Below are 26,902 nucleotides of genomic sequence, written 5' to 3'. Positions count from 1 at the left end.
ATCGGCTTTTGAAAATGCAGCTGATTTGACTGTCGAAGTGCATTTATTAAAGAAAAGTTCAACTGAGACACACCTTTGCTATAATTTCGAACAAACAAACAATTGTTTTTAAGTGTTAATTTTCTTAAATTCTTGTTAAAGTCCTAGCATGCACTCTGCCGCGGCTGCCATTTGGCAGCCAGCTGATTTTTGACACAACACCGGCCCATGTTTCCAGGTTGTCTATGGTGATGCGTAACAAATGCTATGCGTCAGCAGTGACGCATATTAGATGCGACGTATACGGCGAAACGACGTATTTATGGATTTTTCCACTTTATTAGACATCTTTGGACTGATGCGACTTATAAGGCAGAGCGACGTTTACGGTGGAAAATACAGTAGATGTAATTCTTTTGTTGCATCTCTAATGTTTGGTGTTCATAGACTGTAGAAGTTTTATCTGGACACAAAAATCAGTTTGATTCACTCCTCGGTTCATTTTGAATACCCCAGAGGCAGAGGAGTCGAAACAAACAAACAAACAAAAACAAAACAAAACAAAACAAAACAAAAAAAAAAAATATATATATATATATATATATATATATTTTTTTTTTTATTTTTTATGGTAAACTAAATATGCAACAGAACAGTCTTTACTCATGTTAAAAAGGTCATCTTGAAATAAACATTCTCCAAAGTTAATTAAAACATATTTTTTAATATGCATATTTATAAAATGTTGCTAGACCAGTACTGTGTTTTTATGTGGATAGCTGCTCTGGCTCTGTAGCAGACTCTGTCCTGGAGTTGCTCTGCCAGATGTTTATTTGATTTTTTTTCCCAGTTAATTAACCCTCAGAGGCCCTGGATGTTCTTCCATCAGTCGTAAGAATGATGACAGAAGCTTTAAATAAAACATGGACCCCTGTAGATTATATTTTCTTATAAAGGTCTGGCTGAAATGGCGGCAAGAGGGGCTGTATCTCTTAAAATTAGAGTACTCTACACATCAGCTCGGCAGTAAATATGTGGATCAGTTTCCTCACAGATAAAATACAACTACAAAATTATAAAAGTGTTTGTTGCTTATTGGTCAATATTTTAAATTTAATTGTGCAAAAGACATGTTTCTGTCAGGGTACTTTGGTCAAGGTTTGGATGTTTTTAACTACTATGTCTGAGAATATTAACTGCCCATGAACCATGTGTTTGAGTCAGCAGAGTTCTGTTCTCTCTGAGAGGGCTGAATGAGGAGCTGATTTGATCCTGCATGTGTAGCTGGATGGCCAAGGACACCAGTGTCTGCCTGTGAGCTGTGAGAGCTGATAAGCTTATAAAAACAAACCTCACACTGCCAGTGGCAGATTCTCATGACTGGGCTCCATGCATGTAGAATGGTAAATGGTAAATGGTAAATGGACTGTACTTATAAAGCTCCTTTCTCTCTCATCAAGATACTGAAAGCTCTTAACAGCACAACATGCGTCCTCATTTACCCATTCATACAGCACTCTACTAGATCTCTACAAAGACTAATCAGTGCTTTATAACATTCATACACCGATGGGACACACATCGGAGGCAATGAGGGGTTCAGTGTCTTGCCCAGGGACACTTCAGCATGTGACTGCTGATGGAATCAAACCCCCAGCTCTCCCATTGGAGGACGACTGCTCTAACCACTCAGCCACAGCCGCCCACTAGAACCTCGTACATTGGTGTAACCTGTTGTGAAAGTCTGCCCTTGCAAGTAAAACTGGTTAAAAATCTTCTCGTGTCCTCGAGTGTGGCGTCTTTGAGTAAAATGAATAGAAGATATTTATATCCATCAGTTTCAACACTGTTTGTTGTTTCCTCAGACTCTGGGGACAAGACAGGTGTTCTGTGGAGCTCTGTCCCTTTTAGCAGAAGTTAAAATCTGCTTGCTTGGATCACATGGGCAACTATGTTTGCATCTCCTCCCCCCTTGTACAGTTATAAATAATGACAACGTAGCTTACCGCTGCTTTAATCATTCAGTCTGACTTGTGATTTGTGCACATGTATTTGTCCTATTGTATGCACGGCCTACGTGTGCAAGTTGAAATGTGTGTCTTTGAAAAACTGTTTATGTAAATTTTCTGGTATGCTTTTGTGACTACTTTTGAGACTAATTTGTCTTCGTACTAAACTAACTATGGGTATTTGTCCATTTTATGGTAAAACAGGCTATTTTTAGTCTCAAAACCAGTTTTTATGTCACTGTCGTGGAGAGTTGGTTTCAAGTTCAATTGTGTTTTTCCACAGCTGAGAAATATGTGATCGGGATGCTGTTCTGTCTGGGGATCTTCCTCTCGTTCTACCTGTTGACCCTGCTGGTTACCTGCATAGAAAACAAGAGGTAACATTTTCACTTCACCGCTTTGTTTATTTCCAAGATCTAAAAAAAACAAACGTTTTTTACTTTCTAATTAGTTTTAATCTGACTGAAGTTTGAGATATTTCACAATCTGCTGCCAGTCTGTCTAGTGGTACCAAGTTTTATTGATTTGGTTTCTTCTTGTTTTAATTTTCTCAAATTTAACCTCAGCTGTAATTTATAAAACATGTTAATTTTATCTTATACTGCAGGAACAGACGTCAGTTTGTAAAAAAAAAAAAAACATTTAAAGAGACGGGACTAGAGCATCACAAGCTGCTCAAGGTGACTGGTGCTTTAGAGTAAACGAGGAGAAAAAACTAAAAGATAAAACCGATGCTGAACTCCTGCAGCTCTGACTAGAGGCTGACATGAGCTTTAATTATCGCGTTAAAAGCTCTGGGTTTTCAGTTCCACCAGCTGTTGTGTAGTAATATGTTAACGTAACGAGGTCTGTACACCTTTTAACAGGTGTCCAATGAAAAACAAGAAATGCGGATGACCTCGATTAAACTAAAGGTGGATTCTTAGCAGTGTTTTGTTCCCCCTCACTTGAATTAAACCAAAACCCAGTTGGTTAAGTCATAAAATTCTGTAACGTTTATTGTAAGTTTGAATAACAACAACAATATGAAATTATGGCAAATGTGAAATATGAATGCATAACCAATAGTGCTATTTCTGAAGGGTGAATAATGTAAAATAGTTTAAACTTAGAGGAGAGATGTTGTCTAAATTTAGGACTAATGCTTAAAAATTAAGGCAAGTGTCTGAGGTTCGTGAAGTAACTTAAAAGTGTCTAAAAAACGAGTTGGCACTGAGTCTGAAGTTTTTCTTCAGGAGGAGGATGGCTTGTTCCTACCCAGAGCTGTAGATCTCATTACCACGATGAGGTGGTAATGAGTGGTATGAAGTGAAAGGGCCGGTGTTCACCATCCCAGGAGGTGATATTTCTCTAGAACCATGTCTCTCCGGTCAGACAGCACCATCGTTCCAGGGTGTCTGAGAGAGTTTTGTGTGGACTTCTCCACATCTCAACAAACTTGGCTCCTTCCAAGATGGAAGATGGAGGGCCCGGAGCCCACGGGTTCCTTCAGGCTTGTTTGAAGGAGGCCCGAAGCAAACGACACGACAAGACATTCTCCTCCCCCGAGTTCCAGTTTTACCTGGTTCTAGAAGGGGGTGTGCCTATGCAAATTGTATCCAACCAACGCAACTCTGACCAACATAATGGGCGTTAACTGAGTTGCATAAATTAATTTTGATTATAACCTCTCAAAGCTTAAAGGTTAAACTGTGACTGCTTTGTTTACCCAGTAACACCATTTATTCACAAATGTACATTTGAGTTTTTCACACAATACTGTGAACAAAACAGGGTTTCTGTTTGAAGCTCTGTCTAATTGGCATCGCTGTCATGGCTGGTGTGGTGATCACACAATACTGTTTTTAAGACCGTTGTTCTCCAATGACCTTGTGAATTACCATACCATCCTGTAACTAGAGTATTGCCATAGAAACCAATACTTCTTGTGTCCTTAGGGAATGGTCCAGTTCTATCCTCGACTCCTTCGTTGAATGTACTGGTAGATTGTGAGGTGTCGCCCTGTCTGGCTTTTTACGAGAGGGAGTTGATAAACTTTGCAGGAGGTAGATTCTGTTACTTTGATATAGACTTTTTGGAGACACAAAGAGGGAGAGGAAGAGTTTAGTTCCAGTGTCTCTGAGGACAGGATGTGGACTATCTGAGGGACGTAGAACGTAGAAATCACTGATCTCCATTTTCTATGACACACCTTTTTGTCTCTTAAATCGGACACCACGATGGTTCACCTCTAAAATCTTCCATCTTAGCGATTGTTCTGACTTTCAGTCGGATCTGTGCGGTGGAAACACCTCAGCCGTCTGCTCTGTGTGTGTTCACCCAGTCGTCAAGAATGTTTTCAAGTTTGGTCATCTGCTTTTTTTTTTTTTAACTCTGGAAGCTTTTGTCATCTTTTTGCATTGATTCAGTTCTTCACGCTGCCGTCTCCAACATCTCACCATCGATTCACTGACGCCAAGCTTACATGCAGCAGCTATATTTCTTTCTTCGACAGCCAGATCGATCGCCTTGAACTTGAAAGCTGCATTATATGCATGTCTTCATGTGTTTTCCATGATGGGGGGGTGTGCATGAAGCGCAACACCAATCTTAATAATTTAGTGTGAGTGCGTTTGATTTTACGGTAATTTGAAGTTTCATTGGTTCGACTATGGCCTGTTCAGTAATTTCATTGGTCAGATTTTTTATTTTATTTTTTAACATGTATTTATACAGTTCATTCAACCTTTATTTATACAGGTAGTCTCACTGAGTTACGAGGACCCACCCCCCCTAGAGAGACGTGTATTGGACAGCTATGTGAGCGCCCGAGTGATGAAGCTAAATGTTTTTGGTGGCACGAAGCTCGTTAGCCCATCAAAACAAACAAACAAACTACAAATCCATAAATTAGCCGCAGCAGTGTATAACACGTGGGGTTCAAAGCGTGTGAAAAAAGTAGCAGCTTATAGTCCAGAAATTACGGTAGCTGTAGACGCTCATACAGACACAAGCAAAAACATTTGTGTTTTAGTGGTATTTGATATAGTTCTCATTGTTATGACCGACAACCTGTAAAACATTAGTGAGATGTGTACGCCTGCAGTTTAACAGGATCGAGCTCGGTTCATTTTCATCGTTTTGTTTGTTTTGTCAGGATGAAGAGGACAGAGATGTTTCAGGTTCCTGCTGACATGTCGCCTGCTGAGACCGGTAACACAGCTGCTGTCATAGATTTACATCGTTTACATTTACATGGCATCGTTTTACAGATAAACTGTATTATTTTATCTAAATTAGATGTTAACCAGTAACCCAGTATCCTCTTTGTTGATGAGTAAATGACGCCTTAGATGTTTGTGTTTACTGACTGTGTATCTCTCTCCCTCATGCTGAATGTGTGGTTCAGCCTCTCTTCTTGGAAAGAACAGCGATGGTATAATGACACAGCTGCTCCTCTTGTGCCGCCCTTCCTCACACTGCTGTGCTTGTTTCAGATGCTCTCTGCATGCAGTCACTTGCACACTCAAACTCTCTGGAGTTAAAGCTCCCTAAAGAACTGCAGCTCTGCAGAAAAGAACACAAACGGTGCTCTGTTGGATGCTGTATTCTGTGGACTGTGCATGAACATGAATGTAACTTGGAGTTTTATAACTTTGAACAAATAAACATAAAGGATAGAGGCCCATTTGGGTGCGTTTCAGGGGCACCTAGGCACATCATCAGTAATGTTAAAGCCTTAAGAGCTGTCAAAAGAGCACTATTCGTTAATAATTGAAATTCTTATGCATCTTTTTACATCATTAAATGATCGTATGGAGTTAATGTAACAAAATCATGAGGGTTTTTGTGAAAAGAGCGTTCAACGTTTGAATGTAAACAAAAAGACTCATAATGTCAACAAAACATGACTGCTGATTTCACTCATTTATTACAAAGTAAGTTGTTCACATTTGGCTGTTAATGATAGGTATTTATTTTTATCATAGATGATACACATAAAAAATCAAATCATAAAAATAAACCACGTTTTGACTGATATTATGGCTTTAAACATCATATTTATGTAAATGTGACGAGTAATAATTTATATTAAAACAATGCTGCTGATATGCTTCTGCAATTCAAAGTGGCACTTATGTGTTTGTGCTCAGTCCCGTGCAGCTTCTAACCTTTTCTGAACCAGGCCTGACACGTCTGAAGAAACTGTTTTTTATTTTATTGGACCGCCTGAAAGGGGAAAAGTAACCTCCAGGCATCAATACACACAGGATCTCTGGATGTGTTTATGCCTTCCTTCCTCATCTACATGTTTGTCACCTAACTCGTGCAGTGGCTTTGTAGACACTAACAGTGTTGTCTGTAGCGGTGCCTGTTTGAATGTATGAAGTTTGTGAACATGTGCTCATTTTCTCCACAGGTAAGACTCCAGCCTCACCGTATGAATATGGCTCCTTTGGTGAGTTTGGAACATGTTTTATTCTTTTTGTTGTGTCTTTATTTGAGTTAAAGGCTATATCTGCTTCCTTGCAGCTGACAACGGCAGCACGCTGAGCTCGGAGGCCATCACGGACAGCGCCACGTCTACTGACAACAACTATGGATACATGGGTATGGAAGTTCACACATCCAGCACTTTGAAACGTTTTCACACCATGTCAAGTTTTACACATTTCATCACAATACAACCACGAACTTTAAAATATTTCACTGAGATTTTGTGTGACAAGCACAAATAATGCATAATTGTGAAGTGGAATGGTCCCCACTGTGAAACATGGTGGTGGCAGCATCATGCTGTGGGGCTGCTTTTCTTAGTAGAGACCATGAAGCTGGTCAGAGTTGGTGGCAAGATGGATGGAGCCAAACACGGAAGAAAACCTGCAAAAGACTTGAAAATGTGGGGGAGGTTCACCTTCCAGCAGGTCCATGACCCCAATCACTCAGACATAACCACAGTGGAAGAGTTTGGATCAAAACATGCTCATGTGTTAGGACGGTCCAGTCAAAGTCCAGAATACCCCAGAGGCAGACGCTCTTAAGAGCACAGAATGTCATGATCTCCGCTCTCTGCCACGCCCACTTCTCCACTGCAGTCACACAAATTACATCCCGATCTCCCTCCTTCTATGTAAATAAACAATTTAAATTTAAATACTGTAACATTTTAAATAAACAGCCCATGCTGCATGGATTGTTTATTTAAAATGTTGCAGTATTTAAATGGTAGAGCAGAGAAACGCAGCAGGACATCAAAGGGTTAACCCTTCACGCAGCTCTGCAGCACAGAGCAGAAATGTACATATTGATCAATTATACTGTAACAACTGGACGTAGAAGTTCTAAAATAATTAAAAATAACTTTTAACACTTTTATATATACAGTATCATGCACCAAAAACATTGTTTACGTCATTCTCTGTTCAATTCCAGTCCAGAAAAACACTCGACTCCAAAACTAAAAACATTCATCATTCAAATCCCACAGCGACACTGATCCACCGCTTGTTTTCAGTAAAATCTGCTGTAGACCGTGTGTACTTTTACTTTATGATGTTATGCTGCTGTTGTTGGTCTGTCACATTGAATGCCTCTGAAATCATTAGATGTTTGTGGTCGTAATGTTGCAGCTGGAGCCTCAGGCCCTCTGCAGCATCTCCTCACAGTTCATCAGAGAGCGCCTCTGGACCCTCACTGCTCTTCTGTTTGTTTTCATTAATCAGGACAGGAGGCTTGCAAACGTCGGCCAATCCTAAATCACCTTCACCACGTAGCCATCCGCATCGGTGACACTCGGCTGCACACCTTCTCTAATCACTCCCCAGATTTGCTTCAAACCAATCGGCACAGTTTTAATCACACCTCAATGAAAACCAGAAAGAGACGTCCAGTTCTATTTCATCCCTCCTGACCGCCAGAGGGCGGTGCTGAAAGCACTGAATGTTCCCTTCGCGCATGCGCTGATTCGAGTAATAATACCAACGGAGTCACAGGTGTGACACGGATGACCAATCAGAGGCTATATAGCCCGACATCATCCGCTGCTCTGCTCCTATTTTCTTCTCGCGCGCGGTTCAATTCAGGGCTTCAGCCCTTTGGACCTTTTCTGAACTTTTTACCGTCGTCGGAAGCCCGACTGCCCGTCTGCGGGAGTAGCGTGCTCGCCCTCCTAGGGCTGCGACGGTTTAACCCTGTTCAAAGGTATTTCTGCTGTTTCGTTGGGAACTACGGCGGTTTCCGCCTCTCCCAACTTACAGCGTCTGACTACTATGTGTGTGATTCAACACCGGTGAGTAGTGTTTTCCTTGGTCCAAGCTCGCCGACAGGTCTGGTTAGCGCAGTCAGCATTGACTGAGCCATGCCGTAGAGCCCTCCGTAATGTCCCAGTGGTGCCGGGGGAGTTGTTCGGTTCGGCTGCCTTGGAAGCGCTGGAACGGACTGTCCAGGCACGACAGAGAAGGCAGCAATTTTCGAGCCTTAGCAGGCCAATGCCCCCTCCACCTCCTCGGCATCCAAGGCGCCTGTCGGCTGGCTCCAGCATGCAGCCGCCGCCTGGGGGTCATAACCGGCCGGGTGGTCCTTACCCTCATGCGGTTCAGCAAAGGCCCAGCAGGAGCTTTCGTGGGTTGGTCCACCGACCAGCTGGGCAGGCTCGGACCAGGGACTCTGGCTGCCGCCCCCCCACGGCCCCTAGGGGTCGTGGAGGGAGACGGTGATGCCATCAGGCCGACCGTCGGATATTTCTCCCACCAGCAGCTCAGCTATTGGGTTGCTCACGCCGTGGACCCATGGGTGGTTGCCACTCTGACCCATGGTTACCGGCTACAGTTCCGACGGCGGCCTCGTATCTCAGGCCGGGTCAAGATGACTGTAATCGCCGACCCGGTGAAAGCTCAAGCACTAGACCAGGAACTTTCCGCCCTCCTGGCCAAGGGCGCAATAGAGGCAGTGGACCCTCTGCAACAACCCAGGGGCTATTACTCGACTTACTTCCTTGTGCAAAAGAGGACGGGCGGGTTTCGTCCCATTTTAGACCTGAGGGGACTCAACCAGTACCTAAAGGAGCTGCCCTTCCACATGCTCACAACAGCAGAAGTCCTTCAAGCTGTCACGAGGGAAGAATGGTTCACATCTGTAGACCTGAAGGATGCATATTTTCATGTGCCTATTGCGGCAGAACATCGCCGCTTTCTCAGGTTTGCCTATCGGGGTCACCACTGGCAGTTTCGGGTACTTCCATTCGGGCTCTCTCTCTCCCCAAGGGTGTTCACTCGGTGCGTGAAGGCAGCCCTCTCTCCTCTGCAGGCCTGCGGAGTGAAGATTCTGCCGTACTTAGACGATTGGCTTCTCTGCGCCCCGTCTCAGGCCTGTGCCTTTCACGACACAAACCGCCTGCTCGCTCATATGTCCCAGTTGGGCCTCAATGTCAACCTGGAGAAGAGCTGCCTGATCCCTTCCCAGACGACCACCTTTCTTGGGGTGGTTCTGGATTCATCTTCAATGAGAGCTCGCCCATCCGCTCAAAGGGTGGCCGGCATACTCCAGCTGGTCAATCGGTTCAGGCTGGGCAAGCAGCTCCCCTATGTTGCCTTCCTGCAACTACTCGGCAAGCTGACATCAGTCACTCGGGTGGTGCCCTTAGGCCTGCTGTCACTTCGCCCCTTGCAGAGGTGGCTCAACAGCTTTCGCCTGGATGCCAGGCTGCACAGGCATCGCAAGCTCGCAGTGACGTGGTCATGTCTTCGTGCCTTGACTCCATGGAGGGACGAAGATTATTTGTCCAGGGGTGTCCCCATGGGAGTGGTAGTGTGTCGCAGGGAAGTGGTCACGACAGATGCCAGCTCCATGGGATGGGGGGCTGTATGGCAACGCAGAGCGGTTCAGGGCCGCTGGGGTCAAAGAGACCATTCCAAGCATATAAATGTGCTGGAGCTGCGTGCAGTGCACTTGGCACTCAGGCACTTCCTGCCTCACCTGGAAGGGAGGCATGTACATGTTCGGTCAGACAACACCTCTGTTGTCTACCACATCAACCATCAGGGGGGCACCAGGTCAGCACAACTTCTGAGTGTGTCCAGAGAGCTCCTGGAATGGGCCTCTCCTCGCCTGTCCACCCTGCAGGCAGCGTACTTGCCAGGGCGACACAATCAGGTCGCAGATTTTCTCTCCCGCCAAGAGTCCCCTCCGGGAGAGTGGTCCCTCCACAGAGACATAGTGCTGATGATCTGGGACCGTTTTGGTCAGGCAGAGATAGACCTGTTTGCGACGGAAGAGTCGACTCAGTGTCCCCTATGGTACTCTCTTACGGGGCGTCGGGTGCGCTAGGCCAGGACGCATTGGCTCATCCTTGGCCAAGGGTCCTTCTATATGCCTTTCCACCCCTTTCTCTAATTTGGCCAACCCTTCAGAGAGTCCTCGAGGAGGGCCACAGGATGCTGCTGGTGGCTCCGTATTGGCCAGCGCGACCATGGTTCCCACTGCTACGAAGTCTATGTCAGGGCGTTCCATGGTGTCTTCCGACCAGAAGGGACTTGCTGTCTCAGTTGGGGGGACTGATATGGCACCCCAATCCTCAACGTCTTCGGCTGTGGGTGTGGCCACTGCAAGGCTAGGACAGCAGCTGACTGGAGTTTCGAGCCCCGTCAGGCGCACCATCCTGGGCGCCAGGGCACCCTCTACTCGTCAGCAGTACGAAAACAGGTGGCGCCTGTTTTCCCAATGGTGTTCGGATCACAACAAGGATCCAGTCTCCTGTACGATACCCACCATTCTGGAGTTTCTCCAGTCTCTACTTGGTAAGGGTCGCTGTCCTTCGACGCTTAAAGTTTATGTAGCGGCAATATCATCTAATCACGCTGGCATTGATGGCTGTACGGTAGGGAGCCATAATCTAGTCTCTCTTTTTCTGCGTGGTGCCCGTAGGTCACACCCGCCGACAGCTCCACGAGCACCAGGTTGGGACCTTCCCTTGGTTCTCGAAGCTCTGTGCCGTCCTCCTTTCGAGCCTCTGTCGCAGGCGGACCTCAAGTGGCTTTCATGTAAGACGGCTTTTTTGTTGGCTATTACCTCAGCAAAGAGGGTCAGCGAGCTACATGCTCTCTCAATCAGCCCCTCATGTCTCAGGTGGGGCCCTGAGGGCTCGTGTGTTACCTTGTGGCCAAATATTGCATTCGTACCAAAGGTGTTATCTCGCTCTCACTCTAACCAACCGTTGAGGCTGGCACGTTTTCAGCCTGCGCCTAGTGAGGGGTCTGCATTATTGTGCCCGGTAAGGGCACTGGAGGCATACGTTGCAGCTACTGCCGTGATAAGACATTCAGACCAGCTGTTTGTGTGTTATGGAGGCCCTAGGTTAGGCTGTCCTCTTTCCAAACAGCGCCTCTCCCACTGGATCGTGGACGTCATCTGCCACGCCTATGCTGCAGGGCCCGGCTCCCTGCCGGTCGGCTTGAAGGCTCACTCTACCAGGAGCGTCTCCGCTTCCTGGGCTGCCCTGAGAGGGGTTCCGCTGGAAGCAATATGTGCTGCTGCATCATGGGCTTCCCCAAGCACGTTCACCAGATTTTATAGAGTTAACGTGGCCACCCCTCATCCCCTGGGCCAGGTTCTTCTACAAGGGTCCTCTGGGCCTCCTCAGTGAGGTAGGTGTTAGGATTCCTTGTGACATCGTTGATATTAGTCATTCAGTGCTTTCAGCACCGCCCTCTGGCGGTCAGGAGGGATGAAATAGAACGAAAGTTACGTATGTAACTACGGTTCTATGAATCCCGGATGACCGCCAGAGCTTCTCCGTCACTCAGAATCCTTGCGTTTCGCGAGAAGATTCTGTAGGAGCAGAGCAGCGGATGATGTCGGGCTATATAGCCTCTGATTGGTCATCCGTGTCACACCTGTGACTCCGTTGGTATTATTACTCGAATCAGCGCATGCGCGAAGGGAACATTCAGTGCTTTCAGCACCGCCCTCTGGCGGTCATCCGGGATTCATAGAACCGTAGTTACATACGTAACTTTCGTTTCTGAGTGACATCGTCCAAATTGAAGCCAGATGATGCAGAATGTACAAAAATCAACAAAAGATTTCAAATCCGTGCTGAAAGTTGGGAAGAGTCATGATTCTCTGTGTTCATTTGTTTACGTTGCTGAAAAGGTCCCCTCTTCCCTTTCCTCCCCCCACCAGAGCGATCTTTGGACAGTGTTGCACGAAGCAGGCAGGAGTCTCTGAGCTCCGTGGAGGAGGACGACTACGACACGTTGGATGACATCGACTCTGACAAAAACATTGTTCGCACCAAGGTACACCACCCTGTTAGTCACGATGCAACGAGTCGTCTTCGTAGTTCAAGTTATAAGCTAGGAAACGCACAAGTGAATAATCTGTAACGTTGTAACATTTGCACGTTAACTTGTCTAAATCAGGGTCTCCAACTGTAAACAACCACAAGTCCATTTAATTACAACAGACTGGAATGTGTTTTATTTTGATGTTTCTGTAGTGACGTTATGGTGCAGTTGGTAGAGCTGCTGCCACTCAGCAAGCAGGTCGCTGGTTCAGATCCCGATCCGGGGGGCTTTCTGGGTGGAGTTTGCATGTTCTCTCCGTGCATGTGTGGGTTTTCTCCGGGTACTCCGGTTTCCTCTCACAGATCAAAAACATGCATGTTAGGCTGATTGGTAACTCTAAATTGTCCCTAGGTGTGAGTGAGAGAGTGAATGGTTGTTTGTTTTGTTTGTCTCCATGTGTCCCTGTGATGGACTGGAGATCTGTCCATTGTGTCCCCCACCTCTCACACAGTGACTGCTGGACATGGGCACCAGTGACCCAAAATGAAAGAAGCGGGTGAAGATGATGGATGGATGGATGCGTGCGTGTGTTTGTTTCTTTGTTTGTGTAGTGATGTTGTTGACTTCCAGATTGATCTGCGTGCTTTTATTTTTGTATCTGCATTTCCTGTCTAGGAAAGTTGTGTAGCTTGTTTTTCCAAGTACGGCTGTAAGTTTCACACTTGAGTCACGGTAAACATTTTTGTACCAGCAGCCCCTCCGAAGAGGCAAAAAGGCGTGTTGGTTTAAGTATTTAATATAATATTTATGAGCATATGCCAGTTAATGTCTATTTTGCATATTAAGACAGCATATGAATGGGAATGATGTAAAGTAATCAGTTGAACACGTTCTATACATGTTCCAGCTTTTACGGTGATGGTGGTGATATGATGCACTACAGTCACTGGAATAAGGTTCAAAAGGAATAAAATAAGGAGTTAAAATCATACAAGCATCAGTCAAGTCTCATCCTTGTTCAAGGGACTTGCTCCACCCACTTGTTTTCCTTTGAACAAAGGAAAACATCTGAAAATGGCCAAGAGCTACTCATGTTTTGTAACATTTTTATAACCTATTTTCACCCAAACCATTGGAATAAGCTTGTTTTGTCTGAACGTATCCTAAACTCACAATAAAACACTACAAACATGTTGCGTTTACACAAATATGCATTTTGACCTGTCGTAGTGGGCGTTCTGTGAGTTGTTACAGACACCAGCTGTCCAAAGGAGTCCTTCACAACCCAGTAAAACTCAACTCCCTTGGTTGTTGGCAGCACGACAGCTCAGTGGTTAGCACTGTTGCCACACAGCAAGAAGGTCCTGGGTTCAATCCTCGGTTGGACCTGGGGTTTTTCTGTGTGGAGTTTGCATGTTCTCGTGCATGCATGGGTTTTCTCTGGGTACACTGGTTTCCTCCCACAGACCAAAATCATGCATGTTCGGCTGCCTTCAGGCCTCCCTTGCAAACAAGATCTGTGATCTCAATGGGATTTGCCTGGTTAAATAAAGGTTAATAAATAATATTAATAAATAAATTCTTGTTTAGTGGGAGTTGGGTTAAAAACTCTTCTTTGGTGGAAAAGTCCCCAAACACCATCCAAATCAAAACAGCCAGCTGGGTGCAACACTGGTGTTGACAGACTCGCCACACTGAAGTGAAAGCGCTTCGCACTCGTCCAGGTCAGATTCCAGCCACCACATTAGCAATCTCCTTCATGGTCTCGCCATCGGAGACGGGCTTGTTGTGCTCAGTTTGGTTGATCGCTGCTCGAAACGACGCTTCTGCTGCATTGACGCTCTTTGATCGGTAAAAAGGACGTTTGTCTCTGAAGTGATGCGTTTAGCTCCTCAACCTTGTCTTTTTGAAGGTTGCTGCCTGGAGGATAGTTCCACAAACAGTTGCTGCAAACGTTGGTGAAGTGGCGCTCCACGTTGCATCTTCCCCCCACTACACACTTGTTGCGCAGACCAGACACACACACCTGTTGGAAACATTTGTAGTCCCACTCCTCATAAAAATGGTACACGTTTAGTCTCTTGCTGAGACAGCTACCTGCTGAGGTCACGACATGTCTCATCAGCACCAACTCATCAAGCTCGACAGCATCATAACTGCTTGAGTGACAACTAATTGTCAAATAATATTTTAGTGTAAGAAGAAGGTGGGGCATCTGTTTGTCTGCCCAGCGACAAATCTAATTTGACTCCAGGTTTTTTATTAACCCTTTGAGGAGCTACTTGAAAGGAGCTTCAAGCTTTGTCTTGAAGTCTGAATGTTTTTAAATCATTCTCACTGTTCAGATCCATTTTTCGTCTGTACCTTTTCGGCATGTAACTCATTCTGCTGTTTTTGTTCTATTTCAACAATTCGTGTATCAAAACATTCAGCTTGTTCAGGACATTCCTGCTGGGACTTTGGGTATTTCTGCAATTTTTACTTTTTGAAATATTTAGCGTTGTCGGCCATGTTTTTCTCATTGAAAACGAATGGAGCTCTCTTCACATCTTTTAAAGCCTTTAGCTGTTTACAACCTTCTGCTGCAACAAAGTCCATGCTCAATAATCCAGGTATACAATCCAACATTTTTCAGTCAGGTCATCTGGACAGTTTCTGTTTTTTGGTGCTGAAACGTTTCACCTTCGATCCAGAAGGCTTCATCTGTCAAGGAAACACAACACAAAACTGATTCTTCCCCCAACAGCTTACTCCAAAGTGGAACAAACCAGTTCTGCTTGTGATGAGATGGTCTCTTTGGTCCGCCCCCTCCTCCATTGCCGGCCCTCTTCAGCACAAAAAAAGAAACTGTCCAGATGACCTGACTGAAAAATGTTGAACCTTCTACTTCTCATTTCAGCTTTTCTTTTTTCTGGTGATTTCTACTAAATTCAGCCTTTTTCTGCCTCTTCAGCTACTGTTTAGGTTTAAATTTTAATATTTGTTTGCAAATTTTAACATTTTTCTACAGTTTTTTTAATTTATTGTTGCTTATTTTAACCTATTGTGCTTCTTTCTAACACTTTAAACTTTTTATGTGCCTTTCAGCCTCTTTCTGTTAATTTCAACTTTTTTATTGTTTCAGCTACTATTATCATTTTTTATTTTCTCTTTGGCTAATTTTAACTTTTTATTCTGCTCATTTCAGTTTCCGTTTTGCTAATTTCAGATTATTTATAATTCATTCAGCCTCCCTCTGCCTATTGCAGCTAATTTTGCTCATGTCGATTCTATTCAGCTTTTTCTACACATTTCAGCTGTTTTTCTGCTGCTTTTAGCTTTTATTTTCCTGCTTTCAGCAAATGTCAGCAGTTCAAATTCAACTCCGAGTAACAGTTTTGAAATTACAGTAAACCGTTTCAGCTTTTTTCAGCTAAAATTATTCAGCAATAAGCATTTTCTCAGGAAATTATATTTCTTGTTTTTGTTGTTTCGTTTCTCCAATTGACTGGGAATGTTTTTTTTCCTGTGATACAGAAATACCTGTGTGTGTCTGACCTGGCTCGCAAAGACAAGAGGATTCTCAGCAAGAAATACCAAATCTACTTCTGGTGAGAACGCAGACTAAAATGACTCAAAAGAGCTAAACTAGCTGCTGAAGGTGAAGATCCCTTTCCTGCAACATGCAGTCACATGTCAAACCAACATACCCCATCACAGACGGGTCGGTCTGATTTAGAGGAAATTTTCACATCTTAATGGCAGAGGGCATCGTGTGGAAAAGGATAGTGTCATCAGGCAGTTGCTGGAGTGTGAATAAGTCGGTGATTAGACAGCATTACCATCACATGACGGCGTCTGACAATAGCTGTGGGTTTGCATGAAACCAGGTGATGAAACTATAAATCGTTCAGATGTCAGTGACCCCACGTTGGAACCAACAGGTGTCTGAGGGCACCCACATAAGTTGTGCTGGTTCCACTGCGTCATGCGTCACCGCTGACAACCCAGAAATGTAAGCCAGTGTTGTGCCAAATGGCGTGCACGGGAGGACTTTAACAAGAATTTAATACGATTAACACTTAAAAGCAATTATTTGTTTGCTCGACTTTATAATAAAGGTGTGTCTCAGTTGAACTTTTATTTAATAAATGCACTTTTATAGTCAAATTAGCTGTAGTTCACCGGGGCGGCGCAGTGAAATGAAGCAGATTTGACAGTTGCTCCAGGCGAGCTGGACGAAGGTGGCAGGCTGTGGCAAGCCGATTGTGTCATCAATAGTCACTTTTACCTATTACATGATACAACAGCTTGCTATACTACTCTGCTGACATCTAGCAGCTGAAAAATGGTAGTGTTCAATATTTTCAGTCAGAATGAATGGAAATGGTCATATCTCAGCCAAAAATTGGTTTATAAATATGGGGGGAAAAAAAGCCATAAATACGTTGCTTCGGTATATAAGTCGCAGGGCATGCAAACTATGCAAAAAAACGTAACTTACAGGGCGAAAAATATGGTATTAAGTATGCAGTTATTTTCATTGCATGCATTCTTCGGGGCTTCTCACATAACTTTTTCAAAACTTCTTGTTGACGAAAAAAACACGTTATTTGTATTTATGGTTTTTGAATGAGTTGCATCATTTGGTTTTTAATGTTTAAGTACTTTTAGTGACAAGAAAGTAGACACATTAAACACTCACAGTGAAAATGTGATTACAATAATAAAACTCTGAAAGTTGACACTGAAAAGGCGTTTTTGCCTTTAAAGGGTTGATATTTTAACACTAACAGCACAGGTAATTCTTGACACAGAACAAAATAACTTAAATATTGACATTTATTTTTGCCATACTGATGTCTTAAAATGACTATTTCATTAAAGTGATAAAATTTTAAATATTTCATCTCATTTAGTCATTTCACATTTGATCATTTATTAAAATAAATGTATTGCAGTACAGTTACCTCACAGTACGGTTTCAAAAATGAACAAACTTGGCCCATACAGATGAGCATAACCTGGTTTATCAGGTATAATCTGGTTAAGAATTGAAATTTGCAGATAATTATGATAAACTAGCAACATATCCTGATGCATGCTCAATAATCCAGGTAGAAAAATCCAAAAAAGTTCAATCTGGTCCTCTGGACATTGGGTCAAATCTTGAAACTGTGCCTGCAGTCAACCTACTTCACATATGGGGAGCAATATTATAGGCAGAAACATGGGTGTGCTATGGGGTCTCCAGTTTCTCCTATTGTTGCCAACCTGTACATGGAGGAGGTAGAAAAGAGAGCCTTGACGTCCTTTTCAGGGACACCACCAAGTCATTGGTTCAGGTATGTTGACGACACCTGGGTTAAAATTAAATCTCAGGAAGTCCAACATTTTACTGACCACATCAACTCTGTGGATAAATACATCAAGTTCACACGAGAAGATGTAAAAAATGTCAGGTTGGCTTTCTTGGACCGTGAGGTCTCAGTCTCTGATAGAGGACATTTGCAAACTGAGGTGTACCACAAACCCACCCACACAGACCAGTATTTGGCAGTTTGACTCCCATCACCCTTTGGAGCACAAGTTGGGAGTCATCAGGACTCTGTACCACAGAGCAGACAGGACTCTGTACCACAGAGCAGACAGCGTCCCCACTAGCTCAGGAGCCAGGCAGAAGGAGAAATCCCACACAAGACAGGCTCTAGAGCAATGTGGATATCCTAACTGGGCCTTCCTGAAAGCAGAGAAGAAACCCAAACAGGACTCCAGTCAGCCATCAGGTGAAAAGGAGGAACCCAGACCAGTGGCCATTCCGTATGTTGAGGGAGTATCAGAGAAACTGAGACGTTTATTTTCTAAACATAACGTCCCAGTGGCTTTTAAACCCCAAAATACATTACGGCAAAGACTGGTTCATCCCAAAGATCCAGTCCCCCGGCACAAACAGAGTAATGTTGTGTATGCTGTTCAGTGTCAGGAGGGCTGTGATCAGTCTTACATCGGGGAAACTAAACAGCCACTGGCCAAAAGGATGGCCCAGCACAGAAGATCAACATCATCAGGCCAGGACTCTGCGGTCTACACTCATCTCCAGGCCAGCGGTCACTCTTTCAGGGATGAAGATGTTCACATCCTGGACAGAGAGGAACGATGGTTTGAGAGAGGAGTAAAGGAGGCCATCTTTGTGAAAAGAAATCGTCCATCGTTAAACAGGGGTGGAGACCTCCGGGTTCAACTGTCCCCCTCTTACAATGCTGTGATTGCTAGTATCACTCAGCCCTCTGTGAACAGTAAACAGCCATCAGTGTGCTAATGACCCATTGTTATGCTGATGGTCCTTCTTGAGCATGTGATCAGCTGGTTTTGGTTGTCAGCAGCAAACTGGTTGATCCACTCTGAGAAGGTGCTATTTAAGAGACTGAGCTGAATACAGCACCTCAGACTGAGGAAGTCTCTCAGATGAGAGACGAAACGTTTCTACATTTTTTTGTTGTTTTGCTTTGTTTTGTTTTTTTTGAATGTCCAGTGGACCAGATTTAACTTTTTTAGATTTTTCTACCTGGATTATTGAGCATGCATCAGAATATTTATTCGACTTTATTCTCATAATTTTATGGCTCTTAATTTTTTTTTTTCTTAGCGTGACCCTAAAGCTCCGTCTTAAGTCTTGGCTGGGCACTCGTCACTTCAGGGATTTTTTTTGTCGACACGATGTGGGTGAAAACGGAAACATGTCTGAGGCACGTTAGTTTAGTGCTAGGTTAGTGCCGACAGTTGTCTGCAGTTGTGTTGACTGTGTGAGAAGCAGAGCGCTGCGTCTGTAGCTTCTTAGGTAGTGCATCTACCCCGTATATTGCTCGGCGCTAGCTTAGCATCAGTGTCGGCAATTGTGGGGATATTGGGTGAAGGATATTTTGGAGGCAGGGCGCCCTCCTTGGATAATGGTATGGGAAACACTGATTAGTGATCAATGTGTATTTTTTAAATAAATGGTTCATTAAAAATATGCAGCCATGATCACATAAATATATGATTAAATGTCTATAGGTCCAAATCAAGATATTTAAAACAACTGAACGGCCTCAAATAAATGACCTTTACAACAGATAATCTGGAAGACTTTTTCTCAGGCCTTTACTTGTTGTAGCATAGATGTCTCCCCATAACTTTTTAGGAGTAGAAGACAAACTTTCTGTAACCTGGCTCTTGTGACATATATTCACCTAAAGATTAAAAAAAGATGGATGTTTGCTTTGTGGCATCTTTGAGGTTCAGTCTAGTTCTGGAAACACAGCAACTTAAAGGTTTAGCTTATCTTTAATCTAAACCTCTTTTTTTAACATAAATTTTTTTTTAATTTAAACTTGTTTCCTTGATAAAATGCAGTTTTTCACTTATCACGGGACTTCAGGGTACAGATCCCCTGCGATAAACGAGGGACTACAGTATAACAGTTTATCAAGTGTATTCTTGTTACCAGTAATCTTAAAGACCAACAACTTACCTTACCTACAGTAGATGTTTCTGCAGCCAGTGGCATCAATATGCAACAAGGTCACAGGTTCAAATCCCTGCTGGGCCTTTCTGTGTGGAGTTTACATGTTCTCCAATTACATATGTGGGTTTTCTGAATACTCCCACAAACCAAAAACAAACATGTTAATGATGTTGTATAATAATTGGGTGTGAATACCAGTAGTTGTCTATCTAGTTTGTCTCTGGTGGACAGAGGACATGTCCAGGGTGTCCCTCACCGCTTTATGACAGTGACTGCTGGAGATGGACACCAGCTCACTGCAACCTTGTACAGAAAAGTGGGTAAATAAAATAAATGGGTGGATAATTAATCCTCTGTTAATTAGAGTTCTATAATTTAAATCAGCAACTACAGGCCCACAAACCAGAATCGGTCGTCTCTACCATTAATATCTGTTGTCTCCTCAGGAACATCGCTACGATTGCTGTGTTTTACGCGCTGCCAGTCATCCAGCTGGTCATCACCTATCAGACGGTACGATGATGGAGTCTCAGTGTTGTGGTTGCACAAAGAGTTACAAATGATTTCAAAGAGCTTTCAGCCCATTCAGAGGAAACGTGAATCTCTGTTCTTCAGGTGGTCAACGTTACTGGGAACCAGGACATCTGCTACTACAACTTCCTGTGTGCCCACCCGCTGGGAGCTCTGAGGTGGGTTCTGTTCAGCAGCTGTTTTAGGCGCAGTTGACACTTTTATTCATTTATTTGTGAAACCGGAGCTTTTCTGGCACTGCTCTTCCATTTGTGTAAACAACAGCCCTTGTTCTCTCTGAAACTGAAGGTTTCTGAGTCCTGGTCTCAGAGTGAAGGTTTTCTGGGGTTCCACTCCCCCCTCCCCTCCCCCATCCACAGACATGTGAAACAAATGCAGTCTAGGCTGCTGCAGTCAAGTGTTCCTGCGCTGACAACAGAGAGAGCCGAGTGGTTTTTGTCCTGGGCACCTTGTTTTCAGCTTGTAGGAACAAAGCCAACAACATCCTCGGTCCAAAGGAACGTTAATGTATTCACCGATTTGGATGCAACTGTGATCCTGCCGACACTGCATGCAGATGAGCACGGCTATGGAAACTAGAGTGTTTCCACTGTTTTTTGTTTATTCGTCCCAACATTCTTAGCTTGTCTACACATTTTCTATAATCTTTATTTTATTTTTTAACATTTACAGTTTCCTCAGTTACAGTCATTTGAGCACACAATTAAAGTTAAATGACAGGATCAGGAAAAAGCGTGAAAATAAAGTGTGTGTGTGTGTGTGGGGGGGGGGGACATAAAAAAAAAACAGCTTCATTGTAGTTTTTGTTTGTGGCGCTCATAAAAACATAAAACATGCCGCTTCATTATAAACTCTGAAGAACTCCGTTTCAACTCCACCGAAATGAGTTGTTAAATATCTGTGTAGGATTCGTCAGCCGGCAATTTTACTATGAAACAAGTCTCATGTTACTGTCTTTTTCATCCAGTCTGAACTTTATGAGCCACGCATCAAACAAAAAAAATCTCAGCAAAATATTACTCAGGAATTTTGAAACCAGATGTAAAAAAAAACATAAAATAAAAAGTAAATAAAGATGAGGCAGAACTAAATAACATCTCAAAAAGTCAAAAGAAAATAAATCTAATGTAAAACAATCAGCTGCTCAGTGAGATTGCCATAAGTATTTAAAGCTTTGATTCCGTGACGAAACAGCTTGCCGTACTGTTGCGCCAAACAGGCAGAAGTTTTAGCTTCTCCATGTTTTTCTGAGCCGGACATCTTCGTTTGATGTAGTGCTTTAGGTAGCGTCTTCCTCTTTTGCTTTTTTACTGTTTAAAAGTTTCAGAGAGTTTAAATGTGGCTAGGTAAAACTTCTCAATGATCACCTGAGGCTGATGTATTCTTTGTCTAGTTCCCTGTACCCAGGGCTTAATTTGAGTTGGTTCCTGCTGGAACAGGATCTGGGAACTCTCTTATTTTGACAAGGTGTGTTCTGGTAACCGTTTGCTTGGATCCGGTAACTCTCAGGCTTATTTATAATAAAGTTATGAACAAATATGACTACCTTGAACAAATAAAACTTAATGGATAAGTAAACTGATAATAATTACATAAACACTCGTTTTAAACACAGCAGCCACTTACGAACATACGAGTTGCCTCTTTAAAAAAAATCTCCACCCGTAAAAGAGAGGTGGGGTGAGTGCTGAGCTAACCAGGCAGGAGACGCAGGCAGCTGCGACAGACGGAGGCGTCGCGCTCGAAACCATCAAAATAGGGGGGGGGGGGGGTGCTTGACAGAAGTGGAGTGTTTACAAATGTAGGTAAACGTAGATGTTTAACAACCCGTTAAAATCCACCAAAATGCAGGAAATCGCATCTACTTTATTCAAAATTTTCTGGGGGACGACACCCCCACCAGCCCGCTCACATTTTGCGTTCCGGCATCGATCAGTTTACAAATTAAACCCTGCCTGTACTGGACCCAAACGTCTGTACCGAACCGTCACATACCATTACGTGAACATAGGGCTGGGCCATATCGTATCGTTCACGATAATACCGGTTAAAAAAAAGCTTATCCGGGCAAAAAAATTATATCATGATATGCTAATTTCATGACGTAATACGTCAGGGCGCCCTGCCCCCTTAACAGAACCGAGCGCGCCGAACGACCACACCGAATTGCGCAACCCCCCAACCTGTTGGTACTGGTGTGACGCTAATTAGCTGTGCGCGATACTAGCTAGCTAAAAGACTAAAAACAAACAACACACGGCACAGCTGTCTCTCCATGAAGCTCTAAACTGCAGGTACAGACAACTCAACTGTCTCCCCCCCCCCCCCCCCCGCTCTAAACTGCCACTCATCTTTTTTTTTTCTTCTCCCCACTTTGCTCTGAGCTGCTGCCCGTACAAACACGAGCAGCTCAACGGTCTCTTAGTTCCAGAGTCCATGGAGCAAGAACAGAGTCATGTGATCAGAGACAGAGCATCAGAGAAATGAATCATTCCTGCAGAACAGAGGAAGCTGAAACACCACAAGCTTCAGGGTCAGATGATCACCTTGTTACAAGTTCTGGAAGTTATAGCTCATTTAAAGGAAACATGTATTTTGTTACATTTATTATCAACAGATCTTAAACTTAATTTTATTCAGTTATTTTGGGAAACTTCACCTGCACTTTAGTTTTTGTGGTGGATTTTGTTGATCTGTATTTTGTGCAGACTTTTTCATCTAAATAACGGAAGGATAATTTTTATTTTTTATTTTTATACTTTGAGACTGAATACTTTACTAAATAAAGTAATTTCAGTAAAATTAACCCTTGTTTTTTTATTTTTATTTTATGTAATACTGCAAAACAACATGTTAAGTTAATTTTGTCAAATAAATAACTATGATTTATGTTTGTTTTTTTAATATTGCGAAATTTATCGTTATCGTCAGAATGATCTGAAATATCACGATATTATATTTGAGCCATATCGCCCACCCCTACGTGAACAGTTACACCCCCGTTGGAAAGGTGTTTTTGTTTTTCCCACTAAAACACTTGTTTGTGTGCAGACAGGGCCTCGATGTCCAGAACCAGTTTGTAATCCTCTCTCAGTACACCGGCACCATAGCTGTGTTGGAGCACGTCTTTCTGAGTTTGCACTTGTTTTCCTTCGCAGCGCGTTCAACAACATCCTCAGCAACCTGGGCTACGTGATGCTGGGACTCCTCTTTCTCCTCATCGTCCTCAAGAGAGACATCGTCCACAAACGAGCCCTGGTTCGCAACGAGCTGAATGCACTGGTGAGACTCATGTCCACCAGTACAACAGTGTGTTTTCCTGTTAATGACAATAAAAAAGCTAAGAGAGCAATAAGTGTTTTTGAGGTGTTAGGTGTGAATGACTTTTCTGCGGTCATATTTGAATTTAATTTAAAGCCGTTTCTTCCCGCCTACAGGAGTGTGGGATCCCGAAGCACTTTGGTGTGTACTATGCCATGGGCACGGCTCTGATGATGGAGGGTCTGCTCAGCGCCTGCTACCACGTCTGCCCCAACTACACCAACTTCCAGTTTGGTGAGACCTGCTTGTTTTGTGTTTGTGGAGCCTCGGCGCCGCACAAACAGCAGCATGATGAGATTTACCACAGTCCAGGAGCTGTTGAGGCAGGTTCAAACGCAGCCTTTTAATAGTTCAACGTGCCGATGAGGGTTTTTATCCACCTGCCTCTCAAATGGTCGACAATTCCAGTGTTGGGCTGAAAGGTTTACGATAGTTTTGAACAATAAATAGCATTTTCTGGCAGGTTTTGATCATTATTTTATACATTTGTACAAAAAACTTCAGTAATTATGTGTACATCACAGTGAACTCATATGCTAAACTTCACATCTAAAAACATTTGTTTAGTACGTCTTCTTTGAAATAAAGAATCCTAAACAATAAACTTAATGCATATCGTGTTCTAGACGAACATCATTTTATGATTAAAAAACAAACTCCCTAAATTACAATAAGCTCAATCTCATGGGTGATACAGAGATTCTATAAAATCTTTAGTGCTTGTTGTACAGGTTGAGGATGACTCTCAGCTACTACCACATCAAACTTTAGCTGAATATCTATAAACTTGATTGAGTTATAGACATGTTTGTCCCCACCCTTGGGCCACCCCCAATCATTTGCGGAAACTTTGCTTTGTAGGTCTTAAGTTGCTTAAAAGTAAAGTTTCCTCAAATGATTGTGGTGGCCAAAGATTAATCTGTGGGGGTCAAGGCCACCATTGGCCACCCTCTGGCTCCACCATTGCTCCTGGTGGTGGATAAAGTTGCTCTCTCCACTCTCCAGGATCTGCCACAAACATTAAGGTTTACTTACAATCCCTGTTCAGTTTCAGTCCAGAAAAAGACTCATCTCAAAAACTACAAACACACTTCAAATCCCTCAGCAGCAGAGAACATTGGCGCTCAGTCTGCTGTGGTGCTCATGTTGAATGACTCTCAAAAGTAATTCAGTTGTAGATGTTCATCCAGTAAACAGTGATATTTTGCTAACAGCAGACACGTGTTGTCGTCTGCAGACACCTCCTTCATGTACATGATCGCTGGCCTCTGCATGTTGAAGCTGTATCAGAAGAGACACCCGGACATCAACGCCAGCGCCTACACGGCCTACGCCTGCCTGGCTGCCGTCATCTTCTTCTCCGTGCTCGGAGTGGTGCGCACAAACGCAGCCCCCAGCACCTCTTCCAGACGAGCTGGAGTTTAATGCACCCATCACTGACCCGCCTGTGTTCGCTCCGACTTTCAGGTGTTCGGGAAGGGAAACGCAGTGTTCTGGATTGTGTTTTCAGTCATCCACATCCTGGCCACGCTCCTCCTCAGCACGCAGCTGTACTACATGGGCCGATGGAGACTCGGTAAAACCACGGCACTTCACTCAGAAGCTTTGAAAATCACATGCGGTTTATTTTAAACTGTTTACAGTGGTCCCTCATTTATTTCAGGGGTTACGTTGCAGATGTTAGCCGGTACCACTTCAGTTTCTATATTACCGTATTTTCCGGCGTAAACGCTGCTCCACCCTATAAGTCGCATCAGTCCAAATACGTCTAATAAAGTGGAAAAATCCATAAATAAGTTGCTTCGCCGTATACGTTGCATCTGTTATGCGTCACCGTTGACGCGTCGCATTTGTTGAGCATCACCGCTGACAACTCGGAAATGTGGACTGGTGTTTTGCCAAAAATCAATTGGCTGCCAAGTGGTGGCCTCGGGAGAGTGCACGGGAGGACTTTAACAAGAATTTAACAAGATAACCACCTAAAAACATTTATTTGTTTGCTTGATAATGGCAAAGGTGTGTCTCAGTTGAACTTTTTCTTAATAAATGCAGTTTAATGGTCATATTAGCTGCATTTCGTCGGGGCAGTGCAGCAAAATGAAGCTGACCACGGTTGCTCCAAGCAGCTGGCAGAACAAGGTGGCAGGATATGGCAGGCCGATTGTGTCATTAATAGCAGGTGAAGATTCTCAGTCATCCAGAACATGGTAAATTCAAAAAAGTTTAAGACAAAAACAATAACGTATAAAGTAAAGTATAATAAATAAAGTATAATAAATAAAGTTCAGTTGTTTTTTTCTCAAACTTTTTGAATTTGTCATTATAGCCACTTTTACCAATTACATGATACAACAACATGCCTTACTTCTCTGGTTCCATCTAGCGGCTGAAAAATAGTACTGTTCAATATTTTCAGTCAGAATGAATGAAAACGGTCATATCTCAGCCAAATATTGGTTTATAAATATGGGAAAAAATCCATAAATATGTCGCTTCGATGTATAAGTCGCAGGGCATGCAACTAATGCAAAAAAAAAAACACAACTTATACAGCGAAAAGTATGGTACACTTTGTGTTTCCAATCTTAGCAGGTATCCTTACCTTTTTGATGGAGTAGATGACTCTTCCATCTCCAAATTTAAAGGGCCTGTGACTTTGTGTTTCTGTCTCTTTCATCGTCTTCACACTTTCCTTTTGTAACACAGTACTATAGTTGTCCAGCCACTCTTGTCCACAAACTGTCCTAGTACAAACAGTGTTTATTATTGTCGAGCCAAAACATTCTGTCATGAATATTTCTGCTTCTGTTGGTGATTCCTTGGTGTATAGTTATATTGCACTCTTCCACATCTGTTGTATAATCGGTTATTTTAACTCTCAGCTTTGTGGGGACAGTCAGACCCAGTGAAAAGTACTTTGGCACACTGCACATTTTGATCGCCGTCTGTACGTATCCAACAGGTTTGTAGCGGGCTGTGGAGTTTTCTGACGAGTATTTTGCCGCCAGGATTTGCCTTTTTGCCACCGTTGCAAACACAGACTCCTGGTTAATGTTTTCCGCTGCCGCACTCTTTTTTTTTCGCCAAATATTCTCTTCAAAGCAGACTTCATTGAAGCAAATGTCCAAACACTCGGTGTTCAAAAGCTTAAAAGTCAAAACACTAACAGCATCAGGTTAGCTCCATGTTGTATATTTTCATGCGTGAGTAACGCTGCTTGAAATCAATAATAGTCCGCCATTGACATGTTCTCATCTTTTATGACCGGGTCAAAATCTGCGTACGCTTCGTAGACCCTGTCCTTTTCCTCTTTTAGG

General features: G+C 43.4%; 1 protein-coding gene across 3 annotated transcripts in view; it reads left to right on the top strand.

The window, feature by feature from the left end:
* The window catches only part of sidt2 (SID1 transmembrane family, member 2), a 42,288-nt gene that overhangs the window by 9,086 nt on the left and 6,300 nt on the right, over nucleotides 1-26,902 (top strand). The window contains exons 8-20 of one of the 3 annotated variants that reach the window (XM_037677425.1): nucleotides 2,272-2,365; nucleotides 5,125-5,180; nucleotides 5,377-5,403; nucleotides 6,388-6,426; nucleotides 6,501-6,578; nucleotides 12,147-12,262; nucleotides 15,767-15,840; nucleotides 20,180-20,246; nucleotides 20,349-20,422; nucleotides 23,423-23,546; nucleotides 23,702-23,819; nucleotides 24,823-24,959; nucleotides 25,053-25,161. In XM_037677425.1, coding sequence (XP_037533353.1) covers nucleotides 2,272-2,365; nucleotides 5,125-5,180; nucleotides 5,377-5,403; nucleotides 6,388-6,426; nucleotides 6,501-6,578; nucleotides 12,147-12,262; nucleotides 15,767-15,840; nucleotides 20,180-20,246; nucleotides 20,349-20,422; nucleotides 23,423-23,546; nucleotides 23,702-23,819; nucleotides 24,823-24,959; nucleotides 25,053-25,161 — 1,113 coding nt within the window. Of the gene's footprint in view, nucleotides 1-2,271; nucleotides 2,366-5,124; nucleotides 5,181-5,376; nucleotides 5,404-6,387; nucleotides 6,427-6,500; nucleotides 6,579-6,696; nucleotides 6,893-12,146; nucleotides 12,263-15,766; nucleotides 15,841-20,179; nucleotides 20,247-20,348; nucleotides 20,423-23,422; nucleotides 23,547-23,701; nucleotides 23,820-24,822; nucleotides 24,960-25,052; nucleotides 25,162-26,902 lie in introns of those variants that run through there. The other 2 variants (XM_037677426.1, XM_037677428.1) reach the window with 2 other exon arrangements.

Source organism: Nematolebias whitei, chromosome 6 (assembly GCF_014905685.2).
Source record: "Nematolebias whitei isolate Nwh7 chromosome 6, NemWhi1, whole genome shotgun sequence".
NCBI classification, from domain to species: domain Eukaryota; kingdom Metazoa; phylum Chordata; class Actinopteri; order Cyprinodontiformes; family Rivulidae; genus Nematolebias; species Nematolebias whitei.
The sequence above is the reverse complement of the archived record's forward strand: the minus strand, read 5'-3'. Positions and strand labels throughout refer to the sequence as shown.